Source organism: Dermacentor variabilis, chromosome 10 (assembly GCF_050947875.1).
Source record: "Dermacentor variabilis isolate Ectoservices chromosome 10, ASM5094787v1, whole genome shotgun sequence".
Classification (NCBI taxonomy): domain Eukaryota; kingdom Metazoa; phylum Arthropoda; class Arachnida; order Ixodida; family Ixodidae; genus Dermacentor; species Dermacentor variabilis.
The window spans coordinates 6,938,339-6,961,506 of NC_134577.1; the positions used below are offsets into that span (position 1 = coordinate 6,938,339).

General features: G+C 48.9%; 1 protein-coding gene across 3 annotated transcripts in view; it reads left to right on the plus strand.

Moving 5' to 3' along the window:
- The window catches only part of Pka-C1 (Protein kinase, cAMP-dependent, catalytic subunit 1), a 469,154-nt gene that overhangs the window by 127,709 nt on the left and 318,277 nt on the right, over positions 1-23,168 (plus strand). For all 3 annotated transcript variants that reach the window (XM_075671434.1, XM_075671435.1, XM_075671437.1), the window contains one exon: positions 928-997. In XM_075671434.1, coding sequence (XP_075527549.1) covers positions 958-997 — 40 coding nt within the window. In that variant the 5' untranslated portion in view covers positions 928-957. The remainder of the gene's footprint in view (positions 1-927; positions 998-23,168) is intronic.

Sequence of the window (23,168 nt, forward strand, 5' to 3'; positions counted from 1 at the left end):
GCCCTTGTGATCACTGTCAATCATGGATAATGATTGCGTTACCTCATACAAAAGCTACCCGGGAGGGAAAAGCTCGTCGGTGCTGCCGCTGTTGAAGCGTCGCGCCAATTTCGCCAGCAGCTTCATGGAACGAGTTTTTGTAAGTGGCATTGGTTTTGCCCGATATGCACGGGAACGCTGTTGGGCGGGTGATTGCACCGCTTGCCATAGCTTCCGCCGTCAAAAATAGCTTGCATGCGGTTTTACGAGAGGCGTCACTTAATACGGCCGCCGAGGATTTTTCTTTTTCTGAATTTTCGACGCCTGTGATGCTCGTATTACAGAGCTATCCCGTGTCTCGATCGTGCGTGCGGGCGTCTCTTCTCAGCGTGACGGCCAAGTTCCCCTCGCGACTACTGAAGTATACGCTCCGACGTAATGACCCTGACACCTTCTTTTTTTTCTCGAATTGGCAATGAAGGTAGGCATATCGGACGTGATGAGTCCCGTACTTGCCGACATTCTATGTATTCGGCAGACTTTTTTCGTGTCCCTTGTCGCCATTATAGCCTCACTTAGTTGCGCATAATTAGTGCAGAGCTGCACCAGCGCGGATGCCAAGTGGATAGCCGCACTGAACAACATACATTGACCAGAACCTAAGGAAGTCCAAAGGGGTAGTCCATGACTGTGCATACTCGACGCGCTCCTGCAAGCTCAGAGTTTCGCTACAATGTCGCTCAATCGAGATGGCGCTAAGTTCGATGTTTGTGACGTAATTGTTACCTGATAGTGCGTTGGCGACACGTGCTGTTATATGGTAGTGCTTTCACGCCAGATGTACCGAAAGCGAGGAGTACGTTTAAATTGATTGATTGATTGATTGATTGATTGATTGATTGATTGATTGATTGATTGATTGATTGATTGATCTTTCTGTTTGTGCAGGCCCGCGCCTGTCCCCACCCAACATTCACCATGAATATCTTCAAGAACCGGGGCCGCAAGAAAGACAAAGGTAAGTTTTCGCGCTTCTGCTCAACTTAGCGCTAGTGTCACCTTTTCCCCAATGCTGTAACAAGATACACTGGACTGCATGTCGTCAGTGGCCAGTCTTGTAGAAGCTCATTAGGAGGAATACTTTATGAGAAGTCATGCGGTCGCCATTGCGTGCTCAGTTGCTCGCCGATCACGGACAAGAGCCAACGTCGAATCGCGTCATCCCTGCAGAACACTCTCTTTGCTAGCGCACTGCTTAACCTTGGAAGATCACGTTAGTTACGAGGGCTCATGGCGAATCGTTTTCCGCATCTGCGCCCAGACGCCGCCGCTCCCGGAACCCTTTTTCCACCACGCCTCCGTGGACGCGCCCCCTTGTAGTTGCGGCAACAGCCGAGGCATGGCGCCACCACCTTGCCTGCAGCACGGGTGGCGCGCTTCTTTTTGAGCAGAAAGCTAGCGGAGCTTCGGACGCGGCCCGAAGCTGGCGCTCCTGCCACGTTAGAGTGGCATCAATAAATCGGGCGTACGGAAATTTTTCGTAAGAAATAATAATAATAGAATCGGCAGCAATAAGCACTCCCACTCGCCGACTTACTCCTCCTATATCAGGTGATTTTTGCTTTTCTTTTGTGCGAATAAATGTTCTGCGTTACTATGGCTGCACACACGCACGCACACACACACGCACACGCGCGCGCACGCACGCACACACACACACACACACACACACACACACACACACACACACACACACACACACACACACACACACACACACACACACACACACACACACACACACACACAAACTCCCCTATGTTGCTTTGTGCCTATGCATTGGGACCAAATGAAAGCGCCCTTAAAGGGCCCCTCACCATGCCACATCGAAAATTTCGGTTATGCGGATGGATGGATGCAATGAGCGTCCCCTTTGGAACGGGGCTCTTGTTATTGTATTGCCTAATGTGCTAGCTATGTTTAAAAGAAAGGAAAAAAAGAAGAGACACGACGAATCACCAAATTTTCTGAACCCCTATTGGGAACTATTTTTGCAAGCCCCCGTTTTTTGCCGTTTCCCTACTTTTCTTCGACCAATCTTCCAATCGCCTCTTACTTATCTCTATTGCGGACATGTTTACATTTCCCCGGCTGTCGCGGAACCCAAGGGCTTCAAGTAGGCCAGTGGTGCCTAGATCGACCGCTTGGCAGATATCGTCACATTCTAATAAAACATGCTCCATCGTTTCCCTAGCTTTACAGCAGCAAGCACATGCTTCTTCCTACTTATGTCTCGCTTTCTTGGTGCCTGTTCTAAGGCATCCTGATCTCACTTCAAAAAGTAATGAGCTTGCCTTTGAGTTATCAAAAATTGTTTCTTTCCTGATCTTAAATAGTTAATCATGGCAGGTTTCTTTTCCACTGCCGCCACCTACGAGATCATTTCAGCCTCTGACTTTCCGCTTGACGTTCTTTGTTGCTGTGTTGCTCACCCTACAGGCCGCATACGCATCAGTGTTTTTCCTGTGCAGATACCTCAACACTCTCCCAGCCCATTTACTTTCTTCCATATTCGTCAGTCGTTCTCCATAATCAATTTTACTGTGAGCTTCCCTCACTTCAAAACTTGTCCAGCCCATATCACCTTGCACAGCTTCATTTGTAGTCTTCCCGTGAGGGCCCAGTGCGAGGCGTCCCACTGACCTTTGGTTGTAATCGTGTCAAGCAAACAACTGCATTTACAAATGCAAGCCCTGGAACAACACCTTTCCACATACCCTGGAACAACTCATGCCTATTGTATCCCCATAGGGTTCTAGGTTTCATTATGGTCGCATTTATTTTCCCCTTCGCTGTTATTCTTTTCTCCTGTGTTTCCATGTGTCTATCGCCTTTGTTGCAGCCAGATGTTGCAAATCACTTTGCTTGTTAGCTAGCAAAACAATACCGTCCGAATAAAATAAGCCTGGAAGCTGCTGCTATACAACTGTACCCGCCTGTTTGTATGATAGATTAATGCCAATATTACTTCCTTCTAGCGCCCTCTTGATCCTCACCATGTACATCATAAACAGCAGTGGGGTTAAAGGGCACCTCTGCCTCAGTCCGTTGTTGATATCAACTTTCTCCTCGCTCCTCTGCCCTTGCCATTCAACACAAACGGTATTTTCTAGGTAAATCTATCTTAAAAGCTGCGTCTCGTCTATAAACATTCCTCTTCCAGAATATCCCACAAAATGTTGCGGTCTACTTTGTCATACGCTCCTGTAATGTATAAAAAAGCCGCATATAACGGTCTTCTTTCTACTCTGGATATTTCAATACACTGAGTAAGGACGAATAAGTTATCATCCAGATGCCTACCAATTCTGAAGTCATCTTGAAGTTCTCCCAATATGCCAATATTCTCTGCCCATGTTTGCAGCTTTGATTTAATCGCCTGCATTGCTGATCTGTATATTACCGATGTAATGATAAACGGTCTGTATGTGTGAATTCTATCTTTTTTCCCCTTATCTTTATAAAAACTTCAGTATGCTTCCATAGTTTGGGACCCTCACAGAAGAATTAACATTAAGAACCTAGAAAGAATTCAAAGAAAAGCAATACGATTTATTTACAGTAAATTTAAGGCTACTGACTCCCCCACTACATTACTAACCGACAACGGCATTGAACTATTACAAATTCGAAGAAAGAAAAGTGGGATATAGTTTCTTTCAAACTTAGTTAATCATAGGCTAGCCTTAGACACCGCAATATACGTATCCCCCTTGATAAGGAGACCCATTCGACACCACTACCCTCACTCTCTAACACCAATTTCCGCAACGACTGACACTTTTCGGTGCTCTTTTTTTCCACAAACAATAGCTAACTGGAATAAACTAACTGAAGCGTATCCCCAATGTCCGCGAGCTTTATACCATTTGTGTAAATAATATTGTTATTTCGTCTATTAATTATAGTTGTACTGTAATCAAGTTAAGTTAAAGTTTTTCTTAATCGTCTACCTTATCACCAAACAATTTGTGCGAAAAACGTGTTACACACTTGTTTCATCTTGTTCTTCTGTGTATATAATCTTTTGTATTTTGCTCACCCTGCTTGGACTTCTGGTCCGCCGTATTTTATAAATAAATAAATAAATAAATAAATAAATAAATAAATAAATAAATAAATAAATAAATAAATTCTACTTTCTCGCCAACTATCTGGTATTCGTCTCTTCTTTAAAGGGACTGACAACCAAATTTCAGAGTACCCTTCTTTCTTTAAATCAATGGAAAGCTTACCGGTCAGAGTGCCTCATCATGAAGTGAAGAAAGGGGCTGACGCATAGAACTGAGGTATAAAGGTTATAAACAAGGATAAGGTGCGTCAGAAAGGCTTGACAACATTTCGATAGGAGGACCTATCTTCGTCAAAGGCGGCCTTGTCATCCTCGGCATGTTAGTTTTAAAGGGTTAGTAGAGTGACGTCACGTGACGCCACCATAGTCTGCTTATCAGATAAGGGTGGAAGTATAGTTTTTTTGGCCAGTAGAAAAATACAAGCAAGAGGCTTACAGACAAATAAACAACCCAGAACACTACCGTATGCTAGATAACGATCCGACATTATCCTACACACTGACAATTACCAACAGGCTGAAATCACTTTTGGCTGTTGAATTGGTAACATTGTCAGAATACAAATTTCTTAAACCAAGCAACCAAACTGCTGGACGCTTCTGCCTCCTTCCAAAAATTAATCAAATTCCATCCACTGAACTATACGCCGCTAATATCCCAGGGCGCCCGATAGTATCAAACAACAACACCCCGACACAGAGCATCTTCACATTCCTTAACCACTTCCTTGGTGGCTTTCTAAAAACACTTCCGTCATTTGTACAACATACGCCCCACCTACTGAAAATTATGTTTATCTTCGAGAAAACAAACGATGTCTGAACACAATGCGCAACACTCTATTGGAGTCTACTTGTCTCTCCTAGAATTAGTTCTAACACATAACTACTTCGAATTTGAGGAGAGTTACTACCTACAAATACATGGTACAAGTTTAGGTACGCCTTTTGCACCAACCTACGCCAACATATTTATGGGTATTCTAGAAACACATTTCCTATCGCACTGCACTGACAAGCCCCACACATACCTACAATACATAGACGACATATTCATATTATGGGGACATGGTGTTAAGAACGGCCCGCTGAGGTGCAAGTTTTCCCAGTCAGTTGCGAGAGCGGCGTCGACTTTTCCTGGAAAGCCACCGCAACCCCCTAGCCAAACGGCGTCACTAAGTCTACTGTGTACTAAGGACAATGCGCCACGTCCGCCACTGTGCGTCGCGGGATTGCCCAGATGAGTTCGACGAACCAGGCTTTGTGACGGAACACGTCACCGCCGACCCGGTCTGCTGTGAGCAAGGGAGCGCCCGAGGGAACGTAGGCCCTTCCCACGCACCGTTCCTGACGTAAGCCCCGAGTTCTGCGAAAACCGTCTGACGTCGGTGGGGACCGTGTACTTGTGCGGAAGTGTGTGTGTGTGTAGGCCCTCGCGCAAAGAGGCGGCTCGTCTACTGGTGGAACGTTTCCCTCACCTAAGGATCGAGGGAGGACCGAGTGCTTATAAACCGCTGTTGTGCGGCTGCTCAGTGTACTTTCTCTCGCAGTCATGCTAGACTGATGAACTGGAACTTCCTGATGTAGATATTGTAAATAAACCCATGTTCCTCGTTCTCGATGAGAAGCAGCCCTTCCCTTCAACAACGTCCTCAGAGTAGATAAGTTGGACGATGGCATGGGCCGGCTACCATCTAATTCATGCCCGACTCCAATATTGACAACTGGTTACGAACGGTGGGATTGAGCCCCCAATCCTTACAAATGGTTCCGAGCGATGGGATTGACCTCCCAATCCTTATAATGTTCAAGGCAGTCCAGATAAATATGTAGGTACTTCTGAATTCTTTTCACCTAACAAGAAAATTCACATCAGAATTTTCAACAGAGCGCATAAACTTTCTCGACACAACTATATACATTGACAATGGGACACTTAAGACAACGCTGTATAGTAATCATTTCGACAAACAACAGTACCTAGAATATACGAGCCACTACCTCAGACATTGCAAACAAGGAATATTTAAAGCCCAAGCCACACGGCTACGTCGCATTTGCGTTGAAAACCAAGACTACATAGATAGACTCGATCACTTTAAAGAAACCCTATCCAACAGGAAACACCCAAACAGTGCCCTTCAAAAAGCCTACACCGTTGCAACCAAACTTGATCGAGCCGAGGTCCTCAAGCCCCGCCCTAGGATCACAAGAACTACGCCTCCTCTTACTACTAAATGCTCAAACGCACTCCCAAACGTGAACATCCTCAGTAAATACTACCCAATTCTCACCAGCAACCAGAAACTTAATAAGATTTTTCCCGACCTGCCCAAAGTAACCTACAAACGCGACACTAATTTTGAGGACATTGTTGTACATGCCAAACTAAGGAGAAAGACGAAGTTTGGAACCGGTCCCTGTGGCCGCCCCAGGTGTTCTACATGCAAACATATTCAATCTACAACTACAGCGCCCATTCCCTTTACAACCAACCGCCACCGACAACAGGCGCACGTGACGTCACTGTACTAACCCTTTAAAACTAACATGCCGAGGAGGACGAGGCCGCCTTTGACGAAGATTGGTCCTCCTATCGAAACGTTGGCCAGCTTTTCTGAGACACCTTATCCCTGTTTATAACATTTATATCACAATAATCATAAAGTGGTAACACAAAAAACGCCGCGGAACATTTTTTATCGGAATTTTTCGATCTACAATGAGGATGTTAGTCGTTCACTGGAGCCATGCTGAAAACGGTGATAGGTGCGCGCGATAGTGTTCATACGCCGGCATTAGTGGGAGGCAGACGATAAGTGTGGCCGTAGCTGTGACAAAGTATGATTTTGTTTATCAAATCGATGTTCCAGCGATTATTATTTTCCGAATTGTTAAATGATTTCTGCGATGATACCTACGTGTTTTCGTAGTTTCCTGTCCAACTGCTTTGGTATTTAACCAGTCAAAAGGAACTCAGTCGGGTCGAAAACGTAACAACGCCTTTACACGTGATACGGAGTTCAGCGTGTTGCCGTAGTCACGCGTGCGTTTTTGATTTCGGAAGCATATAATAATGCGCGAGCGTGTAATAATGTACCAACTGCAATTTTAAGCAATAATCATGATGTACTTCATAACAGTCGGCTTACGTACAGTAATCTCATAGAATACACCCGAAGAACCAAGATTTCACCGCCAGGTCTCGCCACTTAGTGGTTTTTGAGACTTCCTTTGCCACTTTAAAATTGTAATTCCTACTTAAATCGTGAACAGCGGGCTGGATCTATATCACTGTGAATCATGGTCATTTCATTTCCATCAACGTCTCCCAACAGTCTGGCCAGTTGTCAGTCCCTTTAATGTCTTTTCTACTGCTTTCAGCAGAGCTTCCTTACTTTTTGCGCCTAATTCATTAATCAGCCTAACGGGAACCTCGTCTAGTCCTCTGGCTGTGCGCTTAAGAATTTTCTCTTCGACTTTCTTGCAGTTTAAATTTGTGAGCACCAGATCCTTTTCCATCTGACTCTCTTTCTTTCATGCTGTTTTTTTCCTCAAATACAACGTCATCATTGTCTTGGAAAGGTTCGGCTGGTACTTTTCGGATGTAATTTAATGCCGCGTCCCCTTCCAGTTTCTTTCCATCTTCATCTAGGATATGTTCTTGTATGGTTCCAGACTTCCTGCCTAATAAGTCTATGTGGTCCAAAATTTTCTAGGTGCCGCCTTCTTTTTCTTACTTTTTTCAACCAACGTTCACTTCCACCTTTTATCTTTGCTTGAACCAGTACTTGAACCACATATTGTTTTTCTGTGTATATTTCCCATTTTCTGGCTACTTCATCCTGCGGCAACTGCGTTCTTTCTCTCTGCCTGTGCTCTCGTGATGCTTTCTGTCGTTCAGCGATAGCTTCTCGTATCTCTCTGTTCCACCAGCTCTTCGGTTTCTTTTGTCCTTTCCAATGAAACTGTTGCTTTTGTTTCCGTGTTTCTGTCATAATTATTCTTAGAAGCTCATCATATTTCCACTCTTTGCTTGGACATTTGCCAAGTTATTCCTCGACTCTTTTGACTATATTTGTTATTTGTTCAGCGTTCAAATTTGGACTGGTCATTCTTCGCTGTATTTCCCAACTGCATATCCCATATTCAATATGATGCATTTATGGTCACTCCTTATCTGCTATACCTACCCTCGTCGCTGACCAGTTCTATGAACTTATCATAAATTCCTTCTTTCATCAGAGAGTAATCAATGGTCTATTGCCGCTGTCCCACTTCCCACGTGGTTTGCCCATCACACTTAGGTCCTGTATTCACGATAACGAGGTTATGTTGCTCACAAAGATCTAGCATTGATTTCCAATTATCGGTAAATCCATCTCGATCGCGTATGTGGGCATTCAGGGTGTCTAGGGCCTAGTCAGGTGACCACGTGTGTCACCTTTAGCCCTCTTCACTCGGACAACTGTATATTGTCTAAATTTCAGTAAAGTCAAATTCAAAGTCATGGCACCTAATAGGATAACCACATATACCCATATTTGTTCTCTTTTTAACTGCTCCTGAATATCTACCTACTTTTCCTTCTGCCGCCCTGCATGTTTATGTTGCTATTGGATGGCGTTCTCTCGTTCCTGTTTTCGTCCTTTTTCTGTTATTGACAGCGACGCTACTCTGAGGTTCTCCTAGGAAACATCCTTCATTACTACCTACCCTGGTCTCCTGAGCGCCCGTGCCCCCCACTCACCCCCCCCCCCACCCCCAAAAAAAGGTAACTGCGTGACCAGCAAGTCGCCAGCCCACTTCTCGTCCAAGACCGTGATTGAATTGGATCCTGTCTCGTTGAAAACAACCATACCTTCTCACTTCGCTGTTTACTTCTACAATCTCGAAACCTTTCTCTCGGCTCATTGTCTATATAGCCTCGTTGGCAGCCACAACGCCTCTTTGTACGTGACAGTCACGTACAGGCACCTCCGGCACCGTGCATACCACGATCTGCACCTGAGGGGACATCTCTCGCATATCGTCACCCCCTTCACCAAGCGCTGGCTGTTGTACTCGCACCGCTGGCGCGAGTTGTTGGGAACTCGGCGCTGACGCCCGTTGTTGCACCTGGGTCGCAAGCCCCAAGGGTAGCGTTGGCCTGGCGGCCTGGGGTACAACTGGAAGCATCCGAAGGTCCCGGCAAAGCATGAGTCGACTGGTAACAACAAAACAACTTGTTTATTCTAACATCGCAAAGAGTTGGCGGTCAGGTTGACCGAAGTAGAGAGACGGGAGTGCACTTTACTCAACAGAAGAAATCGGAGCCCTCCTTGGCGTCCGGGGGCAGCTGCTTTTATACTCTCGCAGTTGAGGGCAAGAAGGAACCCCTCTATAGACGAGCACGTGACTATGCCGCTCGGGAACAATGGGATAAGGTGACGCATACTGTCGTGTCGCCGCCGGTCGGGCACAATGGGGAGGAGAAGGTGGCTCACACTGTCGTGTCGCCGCCGGTCGGGCACAATGGGGAGGAGAAGGTGGCTCACACTGTCGTGTCGCCGCCGGTCGGGCACAATGGGGAGGAGAAGGTGGCTCATACTGTCGTGTCGCCGCCTGTCAGACCCCCTCGCTTCACAGTTGTTGGGAGCTCCTCTCCCCGGCTGCCGCGCTTCGACAAGCGTGGGCACCAATATGCACATACACTCACACACGCACATGAAGACACGTGGCATCGGAACATGCCTGGACGCGCTTGGCGGGGAGGCGTAGCGGCGACGCCGAACGGGCCAAAATGTCTGCCGCTTTGTTGCAGCCGCGCCGGCTAAACCGCGCGTCGTAGGCGAAACGTAACAGACCGCCCCGCCGGGGGAAGGAGATCCCGATGGACAGGGGACTGCATCCGCTGTCCGGAGGGATGTCGCTCGATGATGCTCATAACCGAAGTCGGGCGTCCCTCGACGTTTCTTGAGCGCAGCGCACAGAGAAGGCCTCGTTCTCTCGTTCAGGTTCGCACAGGACACTGCAAAGTGACTTCGGGAGAGTTCACATTTTTGTTCTCGTTCCCGGCAAGCGTTAGAACTACGCTGAAACTCAACCGCTCAGTCAGCAAGCACGGCACAACCCTCACTAAGCCCTGCCAGGCTCTTTCCCCTTCTATACCACTGCCTAGTTCCTTACAGTAGTCTAGCAGCACTTAGAGCGCGTCCACAAATTGGAAAATTACACTAGAAAGCATGTCATCACTTTGAAACACTAAACAAAAGCAATATGTTAAAAATCCTGCCTCAGGAAGAAAAACATCAGTAACAAACAATTTTGAGGCTGATTCCTACGTTAGGGGCTTCGACTTAAGCCATCGGCGTTACCGTTGAGACTCCCCTTTTTGTAACGCACCTCAAAGGAATATTGTTGCAAAGCGAGGCTCCAGCGCAGGAGGCGGCCATTTTTGGGAGAGATGGTCTGCAGCCATTGGAGAGGGCAGTGATCCGTCTCAATGATAAACCTCGAGCCGGCTAGATAGCATGACAATTTCTGAACGGCCCACACGAGACATGCACACTCTTTCTCGGTGGCGCTATACGCCTGCTCACGACTGGTCAGCTTACGACTAGCATACAGGACGGGGTGTTCTACTTCTCCATTTTCCCGTTGGCACAGTACAACGCCCATGCCTCGCTCACTAGCATCGCACTGAACAACGAACCCTTTTGTATAGTCTGGCGATCGTAGCACAGGCTGGCTTGTTAGGGCACTCTTTAGGGCGCTAAAAGCTCTTTCCTTTGTCTCGTCCCAGACGACTGTTTGAGGCTCTGTTTTTCTTAGAGCATCCGTCAGGGGAGCCGCGATATCAGAGTACCTGGGGATGTACCTCTGATAGTAGCCGGCGACACCTAAGAACGACCGAATATCGGTCTTCGTGCGCGGTTGCGGGAAGTCTCGCACAGCGGCCACCTTTATTTCAGAGGGGCGGCGACGACCCTGACCAATCACGTGACCGAGGTAGACAACCTCGGCCTGTGCTAACTGGCACTTAGGAGCCTTTACTGTCAAGCCCGCTTCGCGCAGGCGGGTTAGCACTGCCCGCAAGTGTGCCATATGCTCAGACCAGGATGCGGAGAATATCGCTACGTCGTCTAGATACGGTAAAGCGAATTCTTGCTGTCCCCGCAACACTTTATCCATGAGGCTTGAAAAACAGTATGGCGCGTTCTTCAAACCAAAACTCAACACTTTAGGACGGAATGTTCCCATTGGTGAAATGAACGCCGCATACCTACTAGCCTCTTCTGTAAGTGGAACCTGCCAATAACCCGTGACAAGATCTAGGGTGGAAATAAACTGAGCGCTACTAACTTTCTCAAGGCGCTCCTCGATGTTAGGGATCGGATAAATTTGATCCTTAGTGATGGAATTAAGCCTGCGGTAGTCGACGCAAGGACGAGGTTCCTTGCCCGGTACCTCAACTAAAATCAAAGGGGAGGTATAATCACTCTCACCTGCCTCAATAACACCGAGCTGTAGCATTTTCTTTACCTCAGCCTCCATAATATCGTTCTGGCGGGGTGACACCCGATACGCCTTGGATCGTACTGGCTCTGGGGAGGTAAGTTCTATATCATGAGTAAGTACAGAAGTCCTACCAGGCCTCTCAGAGAACAGACCTTGAAACTCTTGTAAGAGCTGGTGTAGTTCGGTTTTCTGCTCAGGCGACAGCGGTGCTTTACTGATAAGGTCACTAATGACTTGACCGGTGTCTTCCCTGTTCGTCACTGAGCCTAGTCCCGGAAGCTCGACCGGAAGCTCTTCAGGAACGTTTACCATCATGCACACCACTGCTTCCCTTTGTCTATAAGGTTTGAGCAGATTACAGTGGTAAACTTGCTGTGCTTTCCGCTTTCCTGGCAGACTTACCACGTAGTTAACGTCCGACAGTTTCTGAACAATTCGTGCTGGGCCCTCCCACTGCACGTCTAGTTTGTTGTTTAGCGATGTGCGCAATATCATGACCTCATCGCCCACCTCAAAACGACGGGCCCTGGCGGTCCGATCATAATAAACCTTGGCCCTCTGCTGGGCCTTTGTCATTGCTTCACCTGACAACTCCTGTGCCCTTCTTAAGCGTTCGAGGAGCTTAAGCACGTACTCCACCACGACTGGGTCGTCGCCCCTACCTTCCCACGATTCTCGAAGCATGCGAAGCGGAGACCGAAGCGAGCGACCGTACACCAGCTCAGCTGGCGAAAACCCCGTAGCCGCATGCGGCGCGGTCCTTAATGCAAACATCACCCCAGGCAGACACAGCTCCCAGTCAGTTTGATGTTCAAAACACAATGCTCTCAACACGCGCTTCATGACGGAGTGGAGCTTCTCAACGGAATTCGACTGTGGGTGGTACACTGAGCTGTGTAACAGCTTTACCCCACACCTTTCGAGAAAAGTTGTCGTCAAAGCGCTAGTAAACACTGTGCCCTGATCTGATTGGATTTCCGCAGGGAAACCAACTCGCGCAAATATGGACAGTAGTGCATTGACTATCTCAACTGAGCTGAGTTCTTTAAGCGGCACTGCTTCAGGGAACTTTGTCGCTGGGCAGATCACAGTCAAAATGTGTCTGTACCCCGTGGCTGTTACCGGCAGAGGTCCCACTGTATCAATAACGAGCCGTCTAAAAGGCTCCGTAATGATAGGTACCAACTTCAACGGCGCCCTCGATTTGTCCCCTGGTTTGCCCACCCGCTGACAGGTGTCACATGTCCTCACGAAATGGTCTGCGTCCCGAAAACACCCTGGCCAATAGTACTCTTGCAAGAGACGGTCCTTAGTTTTCTTAACTCCTAGGTGTCCGGACCACGAACCCCCATGCGACAAGCGCAACAGATCCTGACGATAGCATTGAGGAACGATCAGCTGATCGAACTCCACTCCCCTGCGGTCTAGATACTTCAGGTACAGGACTCCACCTCTTTCCACAAAACGAGCATTTTTCCTGGCGATACCTTCCTTGACATTACAGCGCACGTTTTCTAGGCTGCCATCCTTCTTTTGCTCGGCTATCAAAGCCGACCGGCTGACTTTTAGCAACCTATTAAGTCCGTCTGACGTAGGCGCGATGAGCAAATCTGCAGATAGCTCTTCTAACTTTCCCGCATCGGGATTTTCCTCTCCGGTATCTGGTGCCTTTAACGTTACAGACTCAAGTTTATTCAGTTCGGGCGTGCTCTGAATATCAGCTTGCTGCGCCTCTGACCCTTTCTCATTGTTCGATAACGTCGGCTCCGCAACTACCGCCTTTGCAGCGAGCTCCCGAACCTTCGACCTGGTTAAGGCCTGAACGCTAGCCTCACCAAACAAAAGCCCCTTCTCGCGCAGGAGGTGATCGGACCTGTTCGAAAATAGGTACGGGTACTGGGGGGGCAGCATAGATGACACTGCCGCCTCCGTCTCAAGCGCTCCGAAAGGTCCTTCAATAAGCACTTTTGCTACCGGCCGACACACGCTATGAGCTTCCACGGCTTGCTTGATCCATGCGCACTCGCCCGTGAACATATGGGGTTCTACGTAAGACGGGTGAACTACATCCATTGTAGCTGCGGAATCGCGAAGCACTCGGCACTCTTTCCCGTTCACGAGGAGGTCTCGCATGTAAGGCTCGAGAAGCTTCATGTTCTCGTCAGTGCTGCATATTGACAAAAACACAACTTTTGGTTTTGTTTCCGGACACTGCGCCGAAAAGTGACCCGGCTTCTGGCACGTATAACAAATGCGCGCTTGCCTCGTCTCGAACCGCTTTCTGCGTTCGGCTTCGGCTGCCGCCGTCTCCTTAGGTTCGGTCGCACTGCTTTCACTCGCATCCGCACTACGTGTGTTCCCCTTTGCTCTCATGGGTGTGAACTTCGGCCTCTCAAACTTCGAGCCAAATTCACCCTTTTGACCGTCCTTAGCTCCGCGAGCCCGACGCGTCACAAACTCCTCGGCTAGCTCAGCGGCTTTAGCCACCGTACAAACGTCTGGCCTATCCAAGACCCAGTACCGCACGTTCTCAGGTAACCGACTATAAAACTGTTCTAGCCCGAAACACTGCAGAACTTTATCGTGGTCACCGAACGCTTTCTCTTCTTTGAGCCACTCTTGCATGTTTGACATAAGCTTGTAGGCAAACTCTGTATATGACTCATTCTTGCCTTTTTCATTTTCCCGAAACTTCCGACGGAACGCCTCCGCTGACAGCCTGTACTTTTTTAGCAGACTCGATTTCACTTTGTCGAAATCCTCTGCCTCCTCTCTATCCAAGCGAGCGACTACGTCGGCCGCCTCGCCGGGTAACAAAGTGAGCAAGCGCTGTGGCCACGTTTCCCGAGAGAACCCCTGCTTCTCGCACGTTCGCTCAAAGTTAACCAGGAACAAACCAATGTCCTCTCCAAGCTTAAACGGCCGCATCAGGTCAGTCATTTTGAACAATACGCGTTCTCCTGCACCGTGTGCCTGACTTCCATTACGAGCGCGTTCCATCTCTACCTCAAGACGCTTCATTTCCAAAGCGTGTTGACGGTCACGCTCTTGTTTTTCTTTTTGTTCTTTAAGTTCGCGCTCTTCTTTTTCTTTCTGTTCTTTAAGTTCGCGCTCCTGTCTTTTTGCAGTCTCCCTCTCCTCAATGGTCTCAAGGCATTCCGACAGCTCGTCATCCTCAGCTTCTAACTCAAGAATAGCCTTTAGCAGTTCAGGTTTTCTGAGTTTGTCCGAGACATCCAGACCCAACTCTCTTGCAAGCTCCAGCAATTTCGGTTTGCGCAACGACTTCAAATCCATGGCTGCTCTGAATGCTGCTTTCTCTACTGCTTACTATTGTCTTGCCGCAAACTAACCCGGCAGCAACGACAACCACAATTACCAGCTCTGTTTCTGACACTAACAAAAGCCTGGCAAAGCTCAGAAGAAGAAAGTCCCGCACTCACCAAACCTCGCAGCCAAGAGTTCAGCGCAGTCGTTCCGCTGCAGGCAACCAGTCATCACACAGGGCTCGTTGCACTGCTCCCGGATCGTCGTTGAGCTGCTCAGCATACAGTCAACTGCATATCTTCGCTGCTGGCCTCCGTTGTCGCGATCTCACCGCTGGCAGACAGTTGTTGTACTCACACCGCTGGCGCGACTTGTTGGGAACTCGGCGCTGACGCCCGTTGTTGCACCTGGGTCGCAAGCCCCAAGGGTAGCGTTGGCCTGGCGGCCTGGGGTACAACTGGAAGCATCTGAAGGTCCCGGCAAAGCATGAGTCGACTGGTAACAACAAAACAACTTGTTTATTCTAACATCGCAAAGAGTTGGCGGTCAGGTTGACCGAAGTAGAGAGACGGGAGTGCACTTTACTCAACAGAAGAAATCGGAGCCCTCCTTGGCGTCCGGGGGCAGCTGCTTTTATACTCTCGCAGTTGAGGGCAAGAAGGAACCCCTCTATAGACGAGCACGTGACTATGCCGCTCGGGCACAATGGGATAAGGTGACGCATACTGTCGTGTCGCCGCCGGTCGGGCACAATGGGGAGGAGAAGGTGGCTCACACTGTCGTGTCGCCGCCGGTCGGGCACAATGGGGAGGAGAAGGTGGCTCATACTGTCGTGTCGCCGCCTGTCAGACCCCCTCGCTTCACAGTTGTTGGGAGCTCCTCTCCCCGGCTGCCGCGCTTCGACAAGCGTGGGCACCAATATGCACATACACTCACACACGCACATGAAGACACGTGGCATCGGAACATGCCTGGACGCGCTTGGCGGGGAGGCGTAGCGGCGACGCCGAACGGGCCAAAATGTCTGCCGCTTTGTTGCAGCCGCGCCGGCTAAACCGCGCGTCGTAGGCGAAACGTAACATGGCCTAGTCCTGCCCTTTTTCTGTTTAGCGTGTCATTTAGCCCACCTCCTACTTCGACAAGGTTGCGTCCGCAGGCATTTTCCGCGAGGATTTGTTTACATGCTCCAAGACAGAACCCATTCTCCGTCCAGGATATGTCCCAATCGCCTTTCTTTTGCCTCCGTTCGCCCTCTCCACAATTGCCTCCGAGCACCTATCCAGGTTTCAGCCGCCGGCGATTATCATCTTTTCACTCTCTCCTACTAGCGAGGCCTCTCCCTGCTTCCCTTTGTCATCCTTTTCGTGAGTTGGACTTGACAAGGGACATTGACCTCCGCGTACCTGCTTTTTCTTTGTGGCCGCTTCAGAATAGGTGGAAGCTCTTTCCAGCTGCGCCCTCCTCACGCTGCACGCATTCCATATGCGTTGCTGACTTTCCCTGTCCGGTGTCAGGATTAGGGGCTCAATCCCATTGCTCGTAATCAGTTGTCAAGATTGGAGTCGGGCATGAATTAGAAGGTAGCTGGCCCATGCCGTCGTCCAACTTATCCACGCTGAGGACGTTGTTGAAGGGAAGGACTGCTTCTCATCGAGAGCGAGGAATATGAGTTTATTTACAGTATGTATGGTTTATTATGGTTTATTACAGCATGTTGCAGTTCATCAGTCTAGCATGACTGCGAGAGAAAGTGCACTGAGCATCCGCACAACAGCGGTTTATAAACACTCGGTCCTCCCTCGATCCCAAGGTGAGAGAAACGTTCGACCCGGAGACGAGCCGCCTCTTCGCCAGGGATTACACACACACACACACACACACACACACACACACACACACACACACACACACACACACACACACACACACACACACACACACACACACACACACACACACACACACACACACACACACACACACACACACACACACACACACACACACACACACACACACACACACACACACACACAGGTTCGCGGTGCCCCCCCCCCCCGAGGGCAGAGGGCCTTCGCAGAACTCGGAACTGACCCCCTCAGCGCGGCCGCCGTGGTGTCCATTACCTTGCTTCTTGAATGGCGCGTGGGAAGTGGTCTCCATAGACGTTCCCGCGGCAACTCCCCGCTCGTAGCAGATCAGGTCCGCGGTGGCGGGTTCAGGCACAAAGCCTGCTTCATCATACTCGGCTCCAGCGACGGAGAGTCCAGGACGCGCGTATTGTTCTCCACTCACAGTCGACTTAGTGACGCCGTGGCTAGAGGTTTGCGGTGGCGTTCCAAGAAAAGTTTGCCGCCGCTCTCGCAACTGGCTCGCAAAACTTGCACGTTGCCACCTCGGCAGGCCATTCCTAACAGCTAAAGCTTGCATGTCAGCGGGCCTTCCTTAACATCTGCCACGTCGGGGGACTGCACTCCGTTGTCACGACCTTTCTCGTTCACGGTGGCGGCCCTATTCAGCTTTTCCTCAGCTGCCTGAAATCTTTTTTTCCACTGCCTTCCGTGCATCACTCTCCATATTTAGCTCATTTTGAGCTCTTAGACCTGTTCGACAAGCTCATCCTAGAAATACACCATTTTTTTTTTCAGTCTAGCATCGACCTTCACAGCGTCTGCGATTGACTAAATTTCTTCTCCATTGTCATCCTTCCCCTCGACTATGTTAATGGACCCACCGCACATTGCTCGCTCTACCGTCTTTCTTGTCGTGTGTTACACTTTTGCTTTTTTCTGAGGCAAACACCGAAGGTTTCAGAGCACGTGCCTACTAGCAAAGACCGATACGCAATAGAACCTAAATCTTCAAAATACCGCAATCATCACCAGTCCTTTAGAAGCAATAAATACCGCACACAGTTAAGGTATGACACGTGTTCGCACGTGTTCAAACACGCGGCCACACTCTCACTGTCCTAGTAAAGCAATATTCCTGATACAAATGCACTAACACTAAAACTACTAATGATTTATAGTCTTGCCACTTTCAAACTACTACTTAAAGTTTAAAACTATACAGTATATTTTTTCGTTTCCCCATAACCTGTTATTTCTTTTTCTAATGCCTATGTTTGTGCTGCAATGCATAGCATTGTTTTTACAAAGTGTTTTGTTATCTTGTTTCAGTGTTTATTTGTGAAATCGAAAGTCTCTACCTGTGTACTGTACTGCCAAGTTGATAAAGGGGGCAGGACCTCTGTCAAGCTCGCGAGCTTTTAGTCTTGTCTCCTCTGTCCACGAGAAAATGAAGACTGAATTGAATGGAATTAAAGGTTTTATATAACGACTTAAAGTCCCACACAGTGGCACGTGTTGAAACATGTGGCATGAAAGGATGCTCTGACCATCCTGCAAAACCAAATATACACGAAAAGAATAAGAAAAAAAGGAAAACTAGCAGATTATTTGTTGAAGGCTAAGAAATTCAGAAAATAAATAAAAACAAGCAAGCTCAAAGCATGCACAAGAAACTTATGTTTTCGCCGCCGCCAATGAGCCCTGGAAAAACATGTCCCTCCGCCACAAACATCACCGAAGAAAAAAAAACAGAAAAAAAAAACACAGTGATGAGCCCCTCGCCAATGAGTGCTAATGATCGTGTCTCCTGAGTATTAGGGCTCCTCATATGGTCTGGCCATATTGAGTTGTCAAGCGCAGTGCATACAATGCGTGTTATTGATGGTGTCTGCTAAGTATTACATTGCCACGCGCCGCGGAAGCAGCTGAAATTTCAAACCAAACGCCATTTACCCTTGTCGTCGCGGGTGCCGCGCTCCAAGTGTGCCTACGTACACGTCTGTGCTTTGACGTCGCTCATAGTGGCACCTAACTTTGATAATTATTGACGGCAGCATCTGTCATCTGTGTAATCTGTTGCTTCAATGGACGAATTAAACTTTAGAGAAATCATAAAACACACAAACCAAATGTCTGCGTCTTTTTTTTTTTTTTCCTAACATAGCAGGAGAGAGGTACTTCCGTTTCGTCTACTTGTTACCACGTCGTTCACTCGCGTGTGCGTACAGCGAAACTGTGTTATTTTCCTACGGAAATCCAGCGCGCGATCATGCTCTGTGATTCGCTTGTGTCTTCCTGAATGTTCGCGTAGTGCTGACTTATACCGCTAGTCAGACGTTCTCGTGCACAGCTCGCAAAATCATGCGCTGCGCAAAACGAGACCACCGCAACAGCTCGCGCGTGACACCGTCAAAGGGAGTGCGCCGCGTAGCAAAAAATCGAGGGAGAAAAAGGTGGGGCCCGTGACGTATGCGTCACGTGATCCTTGAGGTCTGGTATGGGAGAACGCAGGGAATGAATTTCGCTTGCTGAAGCTACATGGGGCAAGTCGAGAGAGTGTCAACGTTGCCGGTGAAGCTCGCCTCCCGAAATCATGGGTCTGCAGCACTGAAATATTCCTGTCTCGGTTATTAATCAACCAATTTGGAAAATTCCTGGGGTAGAACGCTCCCTGGAGGGTACGTAACAACTTCCGCCGTATAACCACAATTTTCTGTGTGGCCTGGTCAGGGGTCCTTTAATATCGCTGTGTAGCTTGATTGCCGTATTATTTTCTATTTCCGGTTTTTCATTATCACTTTTTTGTCCGCACATACATTTGCAAGATACCGACAGCTGTTTTTCACGCCTATATATTTCGTGAGTATTGTGCGCACTTTATTAAATAAACAAATGGAGCAGAAATGTGGAACCGTACTCCTTTGTCTAAAACGGGATTTAATATATCGCACATTCACGTGTCTTCGATCGGTCGCTAATGAATATGTATGGTTTTACGTCCCGGAAACATTCGTTTGCTACGCGATAGCCATATAACTGGGCTTCGGAATTGTAAATACGGTTGTAGTGAACTGCAATACTCAGACACATCCGGATTCGGCCCTCCTTTTCGCAACACGACCGCCTTCGCTCTGTTGTGTGCACAGTGTTTCCATGTGAAAGGGCAATGCCTCGGGAGGCTGCCCATGCCACGTTAAGCACATAATGGTGGCTTCTTTCTTTTATTGCGCTAACAATTATATGGACACTCCAGGCGCATTTCTGCCGTCGCCGTGGTGTTCTGCGTAAAGTCAATGGGCGATAACATTATGGCCGCGCGCCATATGCTGTATGTGCGATTGAAAGCGTGCGAGGGTGAGTCGAAAGTCATGGCTCAATCTTGCGCGTGCCAGGGAGAAAAATTGGCAGTGGCTTACCTCGGCTATGCCAGGATATACGCAGCGAAAGCTAATGCATAGCATGGTTAGCCTTGATTAAACTTGATTGCAAGTCCAGGCTAGTATGGTTGTCTAGCTATGTTGTGGCGTTTGGCCAGTCGTTCGGCGCGCTGTTCGTCTGCTTCCTGGGCGATTAGTTTCCTCTTCATCTCGTTCCGATGTCGATTCCAGGCCTCCTCCTGCTTATCAGAATTGTCGCCTTCCATACTGCCGCCTCAACTGTGGTTGCGGCGCACGCGAGCTCTCCTTTCCAATCCTCCGACATGTTATCACTATTCGCCTAGGAGCTCTGGGCTCGAGAACATTCGATCTCGGACCCAGAGGCACCCCGCGAGGCGCAGTCCTCTCCCCGTTTTTATTCAACGTATCCATGAGAGCTCTTTCCCAAAAGCTGGCCGAGATTGAGGGTGTCGGTCACGCCTTCTACGCCGACGACATCACAGTCTGGTGCGAGGGAGGTAGCGACGGGTACATCGAAGAGAAATTACAAACAGCGATCGCAGTCGTTTAATATTTTCTCGCGAAGGCAAGACTCTGCCTGTCGGCTAAGAAATCGGAACTGCTAATATACCGACCCACAATCGATGCAAAGAAAGGGACACCTCCCGATATCTCTATCACCACCGAGACCGGATTCGTCATCCCGGTAGTACGGAAAGTCGGTAGTTCGGAAAGTCGCAGAAGACGCTCCAACTAGCCCCACTCGTCGTATCGTCTTTCTCGTTTCCAGCACTGAAAAGAGAGCTAGGGAGCAGCGTCGTGTGACAGCTATTTCAAGGTGCCAGCGCTTCTTGTATTGGCGGTGCTATGAAACGGAGACCGAGGTGTTACACAACGGAGATCCTCTCTCACGCTGCGCATTCGTCGAACACCGAGGAGCAGCCGAACTTCGGCGCATCTTAATCACGTTTCAACGCCGATGTGGTAAATGCTAAGGAAACGGTGCGGCCTGCCATCACCTTAGGCTTTGCTGTGCAGTCCTTTCGATGCCGGAAGTTCAACTTCACCGCATTTCTTCCTCGTCGGTCCATTCGGTCACTTCACTCGCCGCCCGCGCGCGGTGTCGTTATTTGCATAGCTCTGCATGCTGCAAACTTCTCCCCGCTGTCCTCCACCCTAGGGCCACTTAGTCCCTTCCACTACTTGTTCTTGGCCGTAAGTCTAAGTCGTGCTTTATCCCCTCTGAAAAACTATTAATCCCCCGAGCACCGAAATTTTGAGATTGCTCAGAAAAACAAGCGGTAATCTGTTTTCCTTGAACAGGAGCGCGGATCGTATAGTGGAACGAGGATCCGCCTCTTTTCTAGCAATGATCACTTTTGCCTCGTTTAGCTCGTCCTCTGTGCAATTTTGTATATTTGTTCACATCTTCGTAATCATGCGGTGTGTGTGTGTGTGTGTGTGTGTGTGTGTGCTGTTGAGTCGGTGTTGTTCCTAATTGCTTTTAGGTTCCACACTCCTATTTATCGTGTCCTGTTTGTGCTTCAGCGAGCATCCTTCGTTAATTGCACGCGTTGCACGACGCGTAGGCGCCCAGGACATGGCGCTTAGGCCGCACTAATGACCGGGGGCATTCACGAACGTTGAACTCGTTGGCACAGAAGAACAAAAAAGAAAGAGGAGAGGCAGTGAACGGCGAAAAGCGAGTCTGCCGTGTCACGTCATTGATGAAGGAAAATCCGGCATCAGGCAAACTTTTCGTAAGATCATTTGTTTAACCTTTCGCGCGTCTGGCTCCAGCTACACGCTAAAGAGTAATGAGTAGGCTCATTAAACTAGCAGTTCAATTTGTGCCGAAGCCTCAGTGGTATTCTCATGTGCTTCAGATAGAAGGGAAGGCGTGATAGTGTTTTGACAGGAAGGCTGGTACATAAGAGGAAGCGCGCGTGTGGAGCGGGCAGCATTTCAACGACCAGCAGCTCCACAGATTATAATCATCTTGCTTTTCGACCTAAATTCATTCGCATATTCCTGTACTTCTTGCCTCGCATCGCCGTGTCCGTTGAAGGTCATTGCAACTTACCGTAGAATCCCGAGTCGTCGCCACCCAACGCCCGAAAATCCGCGGAGGAACAAAAATGGCGCTGAGTGTTAGGAAAGCACGTGGTTCGCGCGATTTGTTGGTATCCCAGCACATAAGTTCGTGATTCGATCATATATAACTGCGAGGCGCGATAATATTTTCTATCTTAACTTGGAAGGCCTGACTGCAACATCCCAAAAAGCTTTATTTAGTCGTCTTCCCGGCAGAGTGGTCGCTGTCAGAATGAAAAGTAAATAATACATGTAATTAGGTATTTAAAAGGCAATTGCCAGCTTCAGTCGCCAGGCTAAACCCGCGTGTTGCTACAGTCCAGCACCAGCACCACCGAAACATGCAAAAATATATATCTCATTGCGTAATTTAGCTTGCTCCAGTAAGAAGGCTGTTTATTAAATGATGAGACCGTAAGTAGTAAGCCACAGAAGGGCCGAGTATTCCAGTCATCAAAAATAAACTCCACTGACTAAGAAATGTTAGAAGAACAAAAAAAGCTCAGCGCCCTTCCACTCTGTGAAGACGGATGACCAGCGAAGAAGTCTATGTGGGCCCCTAATGGCCAACTGCACCTCCGCCGCGGGTCGGCCCGGCATTGCACTATCTTTGGGATCGGCCCACGTATGCTTAACGCCTGCTTCATCTCCGCCGCGGGTGGGCCCGGCATTGCACTATCTTTGGGATCGGCCCGCGTATGGGGAGGGCTTAACGCCTGCTTCATCTCCGCCGCGGGTAAGCCCGGCATTGCACTATCTTTGGGATCAGCCCACGTATGCGGTGGGCTTAACGCCTGCTTCATCTCCGCCGCGGGTGGGCCCGGCATTGCACTATCTTTGGGATCGGCCCGCGTATGGGGAGGGCTTAACGCCTGCTTCATCTCCGCCGCAGGTGGGCCCGGCATTGCACTATCTTTGGGATCGGCCCGCGTATGGGGAGGGCTTAACGCCTGCTTCATCTCCGCC